Source organism: Dendronephthya gigantea, unplaced genomic scaffold, assembly GCF_004324835.1.
Source record: "Dendronephthya gigantea isolate DGI-Jeju-01 unplaced genomic scaffold, DenGig_1.0 000037F, whole genome shotgun sequence".
In the NCBI taxonomy this organism is placed as follows: Eukaryota; Metazoa; Cnidaria; class Anthozoa; order Malacalcyonacea; family Nephtheidae; genus Dendronephthya; species Dendronephthya gigantea.
In genome coordinates, this window is record NW_021163047.1 from 375,192 (window position 1) to 390,777 (window position 15,586).

Here is a 15,586-nt window from a genome sequence, read left to right on the forward strand (position 1 = left end):
AAATTCGCCCATTCTACGGATGGCGAAATTTAGTAATGATGTTGTGTACCTTCTATCAGGTATTAACGCAGGCCTGAAGAAAGCTGAAATAATATCATGTAACACAAACAGGCCTTTATCCTGCATGCAGGTTACTCGGAAATTCATATCTTGATGGGTTGAAGTGCTCTAAAATTATTTACAGTACTATAGTGAATTAAATTATGATATTGGTCACAACATGAAACTGTATTTGCATGAGTAATTTAAAAATATTGAGACGTTGCATTAGCATGAAATATTTGTCTGCTAAGCATTTTTCATTTCCGTAAACATTCATGGCACAAAATAAATGTGCGGTCAGTGCGGTGGCGGGGAAATAGCGGATACAAACGCGACTTGTGGTTCACTGAGTCATACGCTGCGGTGATTCCAGGTCTTGTAAGAAGAGAAAGTTAATAAATTATAGAGAAACCTTGAATTTAAAAGTTCACAAAGTTCACAAAAAATTTCTGGCGACAACTCATATCCGTGGTTTTCGACAAAATTGAGAAAAATAGAAGGATTTCCAAAATTGAAAAGAGAGCGAAGCCCTATCAGAAGAGCAAAAGATATAGTGTTACCCTTTGTCAATCATTGACTCTCTTGTGTTTGTTAACCATGTCGGGATATAGGCATTATTATTCAACAATTGATTTATCCCCGCGAGCGGGCGCTGAGCGCCTGCGAGGGTGCTAATTACGCTGGGAGATTAGGAATTACACCCGGAACCCGGGAGAACATAGCGGAATCCAAGAATGTCATGGACGGTCAATGGTTTTGTAAGGTATGCGAATGCGCGAGTAACGACTGGTAATCAACAACGTTCTGATTGGCTACGACAGAAAGTTTGTATTTCAATGAGAACGCGTCAGCAATTTAACAAAAGCCTTTCACAAACTTTGGGCTTAATAAAACGAGAAGAAACAAGATGAAGCATGACAAATAGCAAAGAAGAACATGGATACAGTCAAGATAAAGCGGTGTAAGAGAAATAATTCATAATCTGCAAGCTTATAAGTGTTTTAAAAGGGAACGTGTTTACTTTGTTTATTTCGTATTTGTTTCGCGGTACGAATGAGCTGTATTTGCATAATTTTCAGCTTTGTATGACGTTTATTTGTTTATTTTTTAGCTTTTTATGCAAACGCATAAACCTGTGAAAGGCTATTACACCTTTGCTTTAACTTAAAAAAGTGTTTTTGAAAGCGTAATTTGAATTTTGACATATCAAAAATACCGCACATTATGAATATAAAACTTTTTATCCGTCGACTGTAATCACAGAATGAAATAAAATTTGAGGTTTTTTCTTTGTCTCTGAAGATTTTGTACTGTTTTAATCTTTTAAATCTTCGATTTTAAACCACCATTTACTTGCTGCTATGGTATAATGCAGCAAAATTGAACGGGAAATGTTTACACTAGCTTCATGATTACTTTTGTATCGAATGATAGAAACATTAGCTAAAATATAATAAGATTGATTTGAGTTTTGTGTCATTTCATAATTATAAGTTTAGGTCAGGTTAGCTCAGGAGATTGTGTACTTAGTTTGAAATAGCGAGGGGTTGCTGCATGCATGCATGTATTTCTAGTAGTATAATGTCTGTATACATACACGTGAAGTTTACATACATTGCAATTACAAGAGAAAAATGTGCTATATTAATGTTCTTTTAAAGCATTCAAAATTCTTTGCGAATCAGCCCAATATAATCCATACTTTAGCGTACCCACGAATTATCATTCAAGGGCCGGTTATTCAAAAGCCGGTTAGCTTAATGTAGTTTAACTGAAATTTTTACACCAATTTTTTTAATTGCTCAGTTATGCAGTTGAATATGTTTTCCCATAAATATTTTGTGTATAATATAAGTCTTAGCCTTAGGGCTGATTACATGGAGTGTATTCAGCCCGGGCTGAGTTTCAGCTCGACTAACCTAAAAAGTGTCGATCTTTGCACTCGCAGATCTTGTAAATTTAACGTTTTAGCAATCCAAAATCTCCGGGCGGAATTACCTCTAGTACCGTGCTTCCGACACTGTTTAATTATCAGAATTCGATTTGGGGTTCATGGCCAGAAATGATCGATGAACTGTTGTCACTACTCAAGTGAAATATTTCTCAAGTATTATGGTATAACAATACAAATCACTGAGAAAGATTCTGGGTACGAGGTTGTTTTCACTGCTGCTGTGTTTTCTTTACAACATTAACATAATTTTTGTGTTATTTTTATAACCTGGCGATCTCAGAAGTTGATTTACCAACTGTTTGACGGCACAAAGAAAATTCCGCTTTACTAAGCAACTTCTATTTTTTTATCATATTTGAGCGAGGGTTACTTATATCTTGTGCATGGCTCCATATGAGATTGATGCACAGATATAAACTTGAGAAACTTTCCGTTGCCCTTTTCAAGGGTATACTCTATTTGTTGTCCATGGTTAGAAGGTGAAACATTGATTCGACATCGCTCATCGCTATCCGAATGTGCAAGAATACAAGCTTAAAAAACAAGCAATGAAGGCGAAATTTTTTTCGTCTCGTTCAAATTCTCCAAATATTTCGAGTATACAAAGCTGGTTATTACGGTTAGATCTTTTATGCGGATTACTTATATCTATTGGAAAGCGTAAATTTCTAGATGAATTTCTGTACCGCGGGTATGACGGCATGCATGGTGGTAATACGCAGTGAAGATCCGAATTATGGACTTCTCCTAGCTTCAATTATTCCACTTGAAATCATTAAATTACTTAATTAAAACAACTATAGCTTAAGCTCTGATAATCAACGGTCAAAGTAAATGTTTTCGACCACAGTCACGATTTCGCAGTCAACAACTATTTATAGTATAATATCGGTAAACATGAAGTTTAAAACTTACATATTGCATTTACAAAAGACTAGTGTGCTATTTAAATGTGCATATATATATAAAATGATGAAAAATTCCTGGTGAAAATAATCCACCCAATCTGTACTTCAGCGTATCCACAAATTTAGCGCATAAGATGTTGGCACTTCCTTTCCCTCGTAATTTCTGTCATGATTTAAGTCGTCACCAAAGTCAACAAAAGGTTCAGATCCTCCAAACGTTGCCTCATCCTCTTCTGTTAGTCCAATCCCATGATCCGCCCTGCGGCAATCATCTCCACCTCCACCAATCATCATCACTGCACCATCAGCACCCCAATTACACCAAAAGCCGATGGAGTTATTTCTTTGAATATCACTGCTGCAATTATGCATCCCAAATCCAGTCGTGCTCTGATATAACCCGCCATATTTGATCTCACAACTACCCAGGCATTTGTTGTTCGACCAAACAGCTCCATTACGAAAGTTTCCAAAACAAGTTATAAACTGTCGAAATGTTTTTCCGTTGAGACAGTTGTTGGTTGTTTCTAACAATGCTGTATGTGTTGGATCATCACTTCTGGTTATTTTTATTTCATTTCCGTGTATTTCCCAAAAAGCTTCGGATATCATGTCCTTGTTCAGGAAAGGATCCGTTGTACTTCCGTAAGGTGATGTTTTGTCAAACCAGAAATTGGCATCTTTGATCCAATTTTCTCCGTCACGATTTGAAAAACGAGCCACAAGCTTCCAAACATCAGAATGCAGTACCTATATACATAGTTAAACATTTTAGCTGCAGATTTAAACCACACAATCATTATTGTGTAAAGCAATTACCATCAAATTCTATTTCTACGGATTCGTGGAATCTTATTAAAAGGCACAAAAACGACGGGCAGGTGAATTAATTTAACACTATTGTAATCACCACAATCTCACAACCGGAACTAAAATTTTCGTCTCGTTTTGGTATAAACAAAGTCAAAGATTGTAAAAAATTAAATCTGAGTCTCTAACCCTAAAATACTTTTCACGTAACGTCCGCAACGTAGGTTTGGTGCATCTTAAAGTCGCGAATTGTGGGCTATAGAATGAGAAAGGGACTAACAGACTATTGAGTATTGACTGCCGTTTATGTAATGACTCCGGCTACCGTAGGTGGATCGAGTGGAGAAACGGGCTCGGTTTTGCCTTTTGCGTCGCGAGTTTACAAAAATCACGCGTTGGGCGGCACGAAGTCTTTGAACGAATCGAAATCGTCCTAGGATCGTTTCTCGTGCGGGTTTCACGAACATACTATAACACTTGCCAAGCTCTAGCAAGATAACTGTAGCCCGAGTGAATGCCTGAGCAGGCGTCTTGTTACATGATAATTCACTGCTACTATACGCTATCCAAATTATAACATCATTTATTAAACTTACAGCCTCAATATCTCGCATCAATATCCAGTCTCCCGTTTTCGTTTCTTCTTTCTTTCTATTAACGTTGGTCAGTTGGCAATTTTCGACATTTTTTGTTGTTCTGTAGTTAAACCCAACACATTCTTTTTCGTTTTTGCAGTGAGTATGACATCCTAACACGACATCTGAAGATGTGATATTGTGTCTTGATATTATCTCACATGAAGGCAATGAGGGACCTCCTAAAAATTTCAACAAAATTCGAATGAAAAATGAATTAAAAATGTCCACTTAATTTATGTCTTTTATATTAAGGACTATTTTCACCATATGAAGTATTAAACGCTGTTTCAGGGCAATACTTTTTACTAAAAAAATCGGCAAAGACGTCTCACCCCTTATGATCGTTTCGTAACTCTTCATGGAACATTGGTTTGCAGAAATGCTTCGAATATCAAGCAATAGCAAGATCAAGGTTGCTGTTAGAAACATCGTTAAATCGTCTCTTGTCCAACTCTGCGTAATACAGTCTGAAAATTCTTACCAGAGATGCGGCCAGGAAAGGAGACGAAAAGAAATCGAACGTGGATAATGATGTTCGCTGTATTTAATGAAAAATTTGCAAATTAAATTAAGTTGCGACAGCCTTGACATGCACTTAAACTCATAAGTAGGGAAGCTGGCGACTTTTTCAACTTCAAATTTTCAGAACCTTCTAGCTTAAATGAATATTATTAAATTACCAATAGCTATCAGTAGGACAGCTGTAATATATATAGCTATAGATATGAGCTTCAGCAAATAAACTATTTAAACTTATAGCTTGAATAAGCACGAACAAATTTAAATAATTAAAAAGTGTACAAAATTTTATACAAAACCGCAGACCATATGCAGAAAGCAGCCATATATACAGTTATTTGCTTCAAGAAACAAACTATTTAAAGTGGATCCCTACAGTTTCTCGATATTTTTTTTAAATGCACACTTTAATCAGGAATATTAAGGATCTAAACTTTGGACTAGAGAAGATTAAAATTTTATATACCTTTCTGGTAATATACCTAAAGCCGAAATCTATTCAGTACTTGTGCTTGACAGCCGTTACTCTAGCAACAGGGACGTTTGAAAATAGCCGCCAAGTAGAGTTAGATCGAGTTTATATTGCAAACGAGTTCCGTGACCCCGAATTTTTTTTTCATCAAAATTTCAAACTATAGATTATTTATCGGTACTGAAATTGTCTAGTGCAATATTTTTAAGAGGTCAAAATAACTTTTTTTTTTAAAAAAAATAGGGTCACCGAACTTGTTTGCAATGATAAACTCGAACTAACTATATTTGGCGGCCATTTGGAAACCTCTCTGCTGCTATAGCAACGGCTGCCAAGCACCAGTTCTGAATAGATTTGAGCCGTGACATGCACTTACACACATAAGTAGTGAAGCGGACGACTTTAATTTTAACTTTATGTTGCCAGATATGTATGTAAAATTTTAGTCTTCTAGTCAAACATTTAGATGCTTAAAATCCCTGTTTAGAATGTACATCTAAAAATTTCAAGAAACTGCAGGGAGCCACCTTAAGATCAAAGCTTCTCATGACACTTAGACTTTCTGAGACTTACGCCTGTATTCAAAAAGCTCACTCACACTCATACTCATCGAGTGTGACATATAAATTTCGTTAATGCTGATCAATGAGAAAGTTTTTTCTGAATAGATGAAAAGATATAAGGTAAATCACTGAAAATCAAGCCCCTGTTCGGCTGGAAATACCGCCATTGAAACGTTATGAGAAGATTAAGATCTCCCACTCAATGAGTTTGAGTGTGAGTGAGCTTTTAGAATACAGGCGTTAGACAACCTTTATATAGGGTGAAAACCGTTTCTATCCAACTTTGTATAACGCAGTCTGAAACGTTTTACCAGAGATGTCATGCAGGAAAGAGACGAATAAAAATGGATCGTGAATAATGTTAGCTGTAATTAATGCAATTGTAATAACCGTGACATGCACTTACACACATAAGTAGTTAAGCAGACGACTTTAATTTCAAAAAATACTTGCCCCTTTCAGCTGAAAATGACCATTAAAATTTCAACGTGTGAATCTTTAGAATACGGTAAAAATCTAGAAAATGCTATAAACACGTCCAATGGTACAATATTAAAAATTTGGGCTGTGTAATTACACGTACACTGGAAAAAATGTTATATTTTTGGCATCCGGGTATTATTCTCTATATGTCCCAAATATACACAGTAAAAAGGAACCTATATGTGTCTGAAACAATTAAACCAAATTCTTATTTCTTGATAATGCTGCATGTACAAAGTTTGTCATGATCTTCAGCAGGATTACCTTCTTGTGTAAATACTATAGTTCTACAGCAATACTGGGTCGTTTGAATAGCATTAGTCGCAAAAGTTAACATAAACTATCAGCTCTTTTTGAAATTCAAACGAATTTCTTTCTAAAGCGAAGATATATATGCCGCAAAAAACCTGAGAGTCTTACAGCGCAAGCTAAACCCAAAAAGAAACCATATAAACAAGGAGGAATTTCATTTTATTATTTACATTTTTTCAGGCAAAGCCAATCCGAATGCCTAAATTTCTAAAACTTCATGTAAAATGATATATATTGTACTTTTTATCAAAATCTAGGCATTCTGATTGGGTTACTGCATGAAAATGGAAACAAATTTACTGATTGGTCTAAAAAGAGATTCACCCTTGTTGGTCATATATAGTGAAATGATAAGAAACGTTTTAAAACTACAACTTAGGAGAGGTGTGATCAAGATCTGTTTAAAAAAAGGTTATATATAACAACAGACGGTAGCCATAAGTAGGACGCTGTAATATAATAGCTACATGTCAGCTTCTACAAATAAACTATTTAAACTTATAACTGCTTGAGTAAGCACGAACAAATTTAAATGTAAAGTGTATTTTTTTTTCACATCTTTGCAAATTGCATTCTTCTCAGAAAGCTGAAACATATAAAATGATATACCTTCAGCTCTCCCTTTCAAATTGAATTAAGTTCGTTCAAGACTGGAGGTACAGTTCATGCAATGTATGCATGAACCTAAAATGACACGACTTTTGACTCAACTTTTATGGAAGAAGAATTTATAATTATAAACACTACCAGGAAATAAACAAAAATGTTCAAAACGTCTTGCCAATTTTCCGATTAAGACTACTAAATTCAATTACTCAATGATGTTATAATTATAAATTATAAAACCACAGATCATATAATTATAGAAAAAGCTGTAACAAGAATCCTGTTATTGGCTTTAAAAAACTATTTAAACTCACAGGACACAGCTGCTCATAAACGTGATCGTCTCTTTATGTGGGTGGTGATATCTTTCTGACATATAAAGTTGGCTTGACATATTTTTGCCGAATATTTGCCCAATTTTTATAGAGTAAAAGGTTGCTGTCACAAATGATCGTTTGTAATGTTGTCCGACTTTGTAATGGAGTCTGAAACTTTTTTACCCGATCGAGATATCATCAGAAAAGAAGACGAACAGAAATCGATCGTGAATAATGATGTTCGCTGCATTTAATAAAAATTTTGCAAATTAAATTAAATTGCTAAATCATATTGCATGCTCCTACGCTCATAAATGTTGTAAACCGGACGACTTTATAATTTCAAAAACTACTTCAATTTTTTGGAGATTAAACTTCACAATCTTCAGAAAAAAATCAAACATTACAACTCTTTAAACACTATTTATAAAAGCTAAATGGCGGAGTAGCTATCACGCAAATTTGGGTCGTTTGGGTCGTCAAAAATGTCATATTTTCAGGTATCCGGGTATTATTTTTTATTTGTCTCATGCAGAATGCCTTAACAATGTGGTCTTAAACGAACCAAATTTTCATTTTTACAACTTACGAAAAGTGTGATTAAGATCTGTTCAATAAAATCTTTCCAAGACGTCGTTATACCTCAAAGACGTTATACATAACAACGTGCAGAGGTAGCTAAGTATAGCTAAGTAGGACGCGGTAATATAAAGCCAGATCTCAGCTTCTACAAATAAACTATTTAAACTCACAGGACACAGCTGCTCATAAACGTGATCGTCTCTTTAGGTGGGTGGTAATATTTTTCTGACATATCTAAAGTGGGCTTGACATATTTTTGCCGAATATTTTCCCAATTTTTAAAGAGTAGGCTAAAAGGTTGCTGTCACAAATGATTGTTTGTAATTTTGTCCGACTTTGTAAAGGGGTCTGAAAATTTATTACCTGAGATGTCATCAGAAAAGAAGGCTAACAGAAATCGATCTTTAATAATGATGCTCGTGCTGTATTTAATGAAAATTTTCCAAATTAAATTAAATTGCTATATCAGTTATATGGATGCGCATATACGCTTACAAGTAAAAAAGCATACGACTTTATAATTTCAAAAACTACTCCCATTTTTGAGATATTAAGCTTCACACAATCTTCAGAAAAACATCAAAACAGTACAACTCTTCACAATGTATATAAACGTCAAATGGTGAAGTATCGCGCAAATTTATAATAGGCTGCATATTTATGCTAACACTGGAAATAAATGTCATATTTTTGGGTATCCATGTATTATTCTTTATTTGTGTGCAGAGTGAAAAGCAACAATGTGCTCTAAAACGAAGCAAATTTTAATTTTTATAACTTACGAAAATTGTGATCAAGATCTGTCCAATAAAATCTTTCCAAGCCGCGTTATACGTAACAACATGCTAATATACGCGGTAATATATAGCCAGCAGATCTCAGCTTCAACAAATAAACTATTTAAACTTATAGCTGCATGCTTGAGTAGGCACGAACAAATTTAACTATAAGGTATACATTTTTATATATTTCCAACACAGCGAAAAGCAACTTCATTTAGAATTGCTAGCCGTATTTGTACATGCAACTGTAGATTTGTGCCATGCAGGAAAAACCCATCTTTTCATTACTCCATCATTAATTTAACCCTTTTAATTATAGTTAAATTTAATATTAAATTTATTTCAGTTCGTTTTATAACGATGCATTATCGTGCACATTAGCTACAATTAAATAAATAGAATGTTCAAAACGACTTAATCTTGTGACTTAGGGTTGTTAAAATAAAATTTCTCAATTGTGTTATAGCTATCAAACCACACAACGCGTATAGGAGCATGCAACATGCAATATAAACATGCAACTATATTTTTAGCTCACAGCTGCTCACGAATACAAACGTCTCTTTAGGTAGGTTGTAATTTCTTTTGTCTACAATATTTCCCAAATTTTCAGTGAGCAAAACCTTGCTCCAAACTGAATATACTGTGTTACAATAATTTATATAGTTCGACTTTTGCATAAACGTGAGCCTATAAAACGAATATAAATGTTTTAGCAACAGTTTGACAAATTGTCTATTCCGTTTCTGTCATTATTTTTCATTATTATACTTAAAGCCACTCGAACTAAAGAATATATAGGCTTACGTATTGTGTATAGTCGTTATGTCTTATCCAAACGATTATGGCTATTGCGTCTCAACACGGTTAAAACACGAGTTATTGAAAATATTGATCCAATACATCCGTGGATGGCTTGAGTTTTCAATCACGCGGAAACACTTAGTATCATTTCATATACTTATTACGGCATTGACGTAGGGAGCCTCATATTCCCACATCTCCTATTCCGGCCACACACTTAATGATGAAGGTATCCAATCCTGTATAGTAGGACATTGCTATAACCGGCTAGATATCTTTGACAAAGTAATAAAGTTTTCTATCTATCTATCATATAGGCATGTTGAAGGAAATCAACACAATAACCCTTGAAATGGAAAAAATGTTTTCTTCAAATTTACGGCTCTGCTATGGGATCATCTATGATAACCATCTAGGCAAACCACAGTTAATAGAACATACATCGTTTGGAGACCACGTAAAACTACAATACAACTCATTAACAATGTCGAGGTATATTTATGCAAAGCAATAGCAATCTTATAATTAACATATTTTTCAAGTCATGGTTTATGGACTTAGCAACATGAATGCCATTGGTAAATTTGACAATAGACACGTAACGAGAAAGGAACCATTTTTTGCATAAACCTGGACAATAACATAGAAAATGAGTTGTATTGTACCTTTATTTAGTCTCCAAAACATGTATATTCTACTAACTGTGTGCAAACATATTATCATGGCAATGCTTGAAAGGAAGCTCTTCCAACAAGCTTCTAGAAATATTATACCTATTCCATGGAAAACTTATACATGACATCTTTGAAATTTGGACGCATGTATGGTATCGACAAACTGAGACAATTCCTTAAATACATAAACAATTTCCGCCCTACTATAAAATTTGAATTTTCATTCTCTGACAAATCTTGCAACTTCCTTGACACAACTATCTACAAAAACAAAGGTAGTAAACTGAAATCAGACCTGTAAATTAAACCAACTGAAAAAGCCCTCCTAAAACACCTGAGCTCATTTCACCCTACAAAATGCAGTCATGTACAGTCATGCATGGAGGCACTATGATACAGACGCATTATCACATGCAGGCAGCAATAAACTGCAACAATGAGTCGATAACAAAATCACATCTTGATTGTACTTATTGATCATGCATATGACTACATCATCATCACCACTAACTTTAATAAAGCCCTAACAGAAAAACGTACCAGAAAGAAAACAACAAAAATTTCATAAGTAAAAGAACTTACTGCATGTAGCACACTGGTTTAAAAGTGAGGACATGACACAAGTCTTGCACATGACAAGCAAACCTCCAGACACTCTCCCGTGAAATAATGCTAATATTACACTACCTTAATCAGTCACCTTGGCTCTGGCATCCTTGGACACCCTGTAAGTATAATTCTTTTACACTGATTAGATATGCTTTTAATATATGAACAGCTAGTTTTAGGTTGTCATACACCTGCATATAAAAATGAAACCCAAATCATTGACTACCTCGAGTCTAATCAATTTTAATCGCGACTTAAAACCCTCACGGACCGTATGCAGTACCATGCTGACGCTCAAGCACAGATCACAAACTTCTAACTCACAAATGACCTTTTTGTCTTTGTTCTTATAGGATTTTTACTTGTTTTATTGTCGTGCAACGAACTCGCGGATTCGTCGATGTTTGACGGTTCGTTGCCAAGCATACAACTCTAGGACATACAGCAATATCGTCAAAGCGATCATCTCGCAATTGCATAGCATTGCTGAGCCGCTTGGTAAATGAGGCTACTCGTTCTCGTTTAATTTGTGCATGTTTGTTAACTTTGGTGGTTTATTTCACTTAATATATACAAACATGTGTTCAAAACATAAACGACATATTGTCAACGCTTCTCGAACGTTTTTCGGTCACGTGTCCGTAATTATCTATATCCCTCAATATCAATGTTTGTTCTATTATACTCTTATATATATACATATGTCAACACCCCCACTCAGACTCAGCAGTGTCTATGATGAGTCTGCTTTCTTCAGTGTTCTTATTTAGTTGCCTAGTAAAACATAACGATGTTTCTCAACCTTAATCCGGGGTAGTGATTTAGTTAATATGTCCGCTGTCATATCTTCTGTAGCAACATAATGAATTGCAACTTCTTTGCTGTTGACTTTTTCTCTGATGAAATGAAACTTTGTGTCGATGTGCTTCGATCGCTTGTGCATAACAGGGTTGTGGCACATCTTGATACATGACTGATTATCTTCTCCAATGTAGGTTGGATCTTTCATAGGATAACCAAAATCTTTCATTAATGCTCTGAGATAGATTGATTCTTGTACTGCGGCTCCCATTGCTTGGTATTCAGCTTCTGTAGACGATAGTGCTACTGTAGCTTGCTTCTTTACTTCCCAACTTATTGCTGCGCCATTTCCTTCAAATTTGAAATAGTAACCGGTTGTGGACTTTCGATCGTCTAAGTCGCCACTCCAGTCTGCGTCTGAATCGCCGATAAGGTTCATGCTGGAATTCTTGACAAATGTTAATCGTAACTTAATAGTGCCTTTGAGGTATCTTAAGACGTGTTTTGCTGCTTTCCAGTGCGTTGTATCGGGTTTGTCAAGGAATCGTGATAATTGATTAACTACGTTGAGTATGTCCGGTCTTGTCTGTTTTCCGATGTACAGAAGTGATCCGACTAGACTTCGGTATAACTTCGTATCGACTAGCTCGTGTTCTCCGTTGTTCTTTACTAACTTCAGGTTCACTTCTCCGGGAGTTGCTTTGGGCTTGCAGTCACTCATATTGAACTGTTTAAGGAGGTTTTCGATGTACTTCTCTTGATCTACTGTGATCTTGTCTTCAGACTTGATAATTCGCATTCCAAGGAACCAATGTAGTTCTCCGCGATCATCCATGTTGAAGTTTTCATCTAGTAGCAATTTGACTCTGTCTACAACATTTCGTTCGGCTGCGATTATAATATCGTCGACCCATAAGACTATGTATGAAAATGTTCCGTTTTCTTCTTTTCTCACGAAGAGACAGTAATCATTGCGACTTCTTTGAAATCCTTTCTCGATTAGTAGATTTGCTAGGGATTCATACCAGTTTTTCGCTGCTTGCTTAAGACCGTAAATCGACTTGTTTAGTTTACACACTAAGTTCTGTCCGTTTTCTCCATTTGTAGCAAAACCTTGGGGCTGTTCGAGGTAAATTTCTTCTTCAATAGCTGAGTGAAGATATGCTGATTTTACATCCATTTGTCCGAGGTGTAAATCTTTCTGTGTTGCGACTGCTAACAGAGTTCTGAATGTTTCTGGTTTGCATGTGGGTGCATAAGTTTCGAAAAAGTCTAAGCCTTCGACTTGTGCGAAACCTTTCGCCACGTATCTAGCTTTGTACTTGTCTACTTCTCCATTTGCACCGTATTTAACCTTGTATACCCATTTTCCAGGTAATACGTTCTTGTCTTTCGGTCTCTCAACAAATGTCCAAGTGTTATTGTTTTCTAGTGACTCGACTTCTGCTTGCATTGCTTGTTTCCAGTACTTGGCTTTGGTTGATTTTACAGCTTCTTCATAGGTTTTTGGTTCGGTGACAGTGTCTTCTTCTTGTGTCGCATTAAAGGTGTATGGATGACCATATCTTTCAGGAGGTCTTCTGTTTCTATCTTCTCTGCGTAGTGATTCTTCTACTTCAACATCTTCATTTTGCTGTTGCTTTGGTGCATTTGGAACTTCATTTTCGGTATCCTCCACTTCATCTCCGACGGGGTTTTCGTTGTTTTGATCATTAGAAAGTTTGTCCGCAAGATCTAGGATTGGATTCTCTAGAATTGTGTCTCCTTGATAGGATTCTTCTACAGATGATAATGGTTGGATTTCGTCCTCTTTGAAGATAACATTTCGTGCTTTGATTATTTTCTTTGTTGCGAGCTCTTGTAGTACGTAGGCTGTGCTGTTGCTGTCGTAGCCAATAAATTTTGCTTTCACTGATCTGGAATCGAGCTTTCGTATGTTCACTTTTCTTTTCTTTACATAGGCTGTGCAACCAAATACTCTAGGTGATTTCTTCTAGCCGTTTTCCCTGTGAATAATTCGAAAGGACTTTTTCCTTCGTTGCTGTTTGCACTCACAGTAAGGTTTCGGATGTGTGTAGCAGTGTCCAACGCTCTTACCCAATATTTCTTAGGTAGTTTTGCTTGTATAAGTAAGCACCGTCACATTTCTACTATGGTACGATTGAAGCGCTCTGCGACTCCATTTTGCTGCGGTGTTTCCGGAACTGTAAATTCTTGTTTTATCTTTGAGTTCCTGCAGAACTTCTTGAATTTACGTGAAGTGTACTCAGCTCCATTATCTGTGCGTAATGTCCTTGGCGTTCCGTTTTCTGCAACATATTCCAAGAACTTGTCAAGAACTTGTGACTTGTGACTCATGTACTTAACGACTGCGTACTTCGTGTATTCGTCGATGAATGTAACTGCGTATTTTGATCCACTTAAGCTAGCTACTTCGAAAGGACCGAGGATGTCTGAGTAGACAAGTTCGAGAGCTTTCTTCGCTTTGTGTTCAACTTTCTTTGAAACGGGTTGGCTCGCTTGTTTTCCCATTGCACACGTTTCACATGGATCCTTCATCTCACCTTGACAACTAACGGTACGCTTTACATCGGTCTTGTTCAGATGTCCAAGACGTTTGTGCCATAGGTTGATATCTCCTTTGATGCTCTGTTTGGTTTCGTTGCAGGCAAATGGGTTGACTACATTCTTGTACGTGACTTTCAAAAAGAATAGACCAGAGTTCTTAATGAAATTGATTTCACGACCATCATTCATTACCATTCTTGCTTTGGTGTCGTTAAAGATAAATCTGTGCCCGAAATTAACTGCTTTGTTAACTGATAGTAGGTTGACTTTATAATTTGGCACGTATAGCACATTTCGTAGGATTATTTTTGCCATTTTTCCATCGTTTAGCTCGACTGTTATTGGAACATCGCCAATTCCTTCAATTGCTGTGAGGTTTCCTTTAGGATCTCGAACACTCTTCTCATTTACTGTGCGTAGATTTATGAAAGCGTCCTTTTGATACACAATGTGATCTGAACAACCAGTGTCCACTACTAGATGCTTTTCTGGGTTGTTTTTCTCTTGTATAGGACTAACGAAACACTCTGAATAAGATGAAATCGCGTTATCATCCTTCTTCTTAAATTTGTCGATCTTCTCGTTATTTCTACACGCTTTTGCTAAGTGACCTCGCTTGTTGCATTTGGAGCAAGTTGCCGTGCTTCTTTTGTTACACTGTTTTGCGAAATGTCCAGGGTTTCCACAGACATAACAAACTTTGGATTGCATAGGTGTTCTCTTATTTTGACCACGCTGATCTCTGCTTCCACCTCCAGTATGCAATGCTAATGACGAATCGTTTTCCGGTTGTCTTCTTTGCAAACGACTGTCCTCGTAATTCTGTAAACGGGTTCTCAATTCGGTAAATGTCGCTGCTGGATTAAAACTTTCTTGCACAACAAAATGTTCGTATTTCTCAGGCAAGCCATTAATAACTAACGCATTAAAAAGAGTTTCTGACATTTTCTCGCCAGCTTCCGCAAGTCTCGACATCAGCTCTTGCGATCGTATAAAATATTCGTGAAGTTTTTCCTCTTCACCGAGTTGTAAACGTGATAGTTGTCTCACTAGACTTACCACTGTAGGCTTTTCTACATTCGAATAACGTTGCTGTAGTAATCGCCACGCTTTCGCTCCGTCGCCAGTGCCATCTTGAGATA

General features: G+C 36.2%; 1 protein-coding gene across 1 annotated transcript; it reads right to left on the bottom strand.

Moving 5' to 3' along the window:
• Positions 1 to 3,008: 3,008 nt before the first annotated feature.
• LOC114526088 lies at positions 3,009 to 4,781 on the bottom strand. Its single transcript, XM_028547590.1, has 3 exons — positions 4,685 to 4,781; positions 4,311 to 4,531; positions 3,009 to 3,654 (listed from the first exon to the last, which is right to left on the bottom strand). Exons 1-3 carry the CDS (start codon positions 4,779 to 4,781, stop codon positions 3,010 to 3,012), a joined length of 963 nt encoding a protein of 320 aa, XP_028403391.1. The 3' UTR covers position 3,009.
• Between the last annotated feature and the right edge of the window lie 10,805 nt (positions 4,782 to 15,586).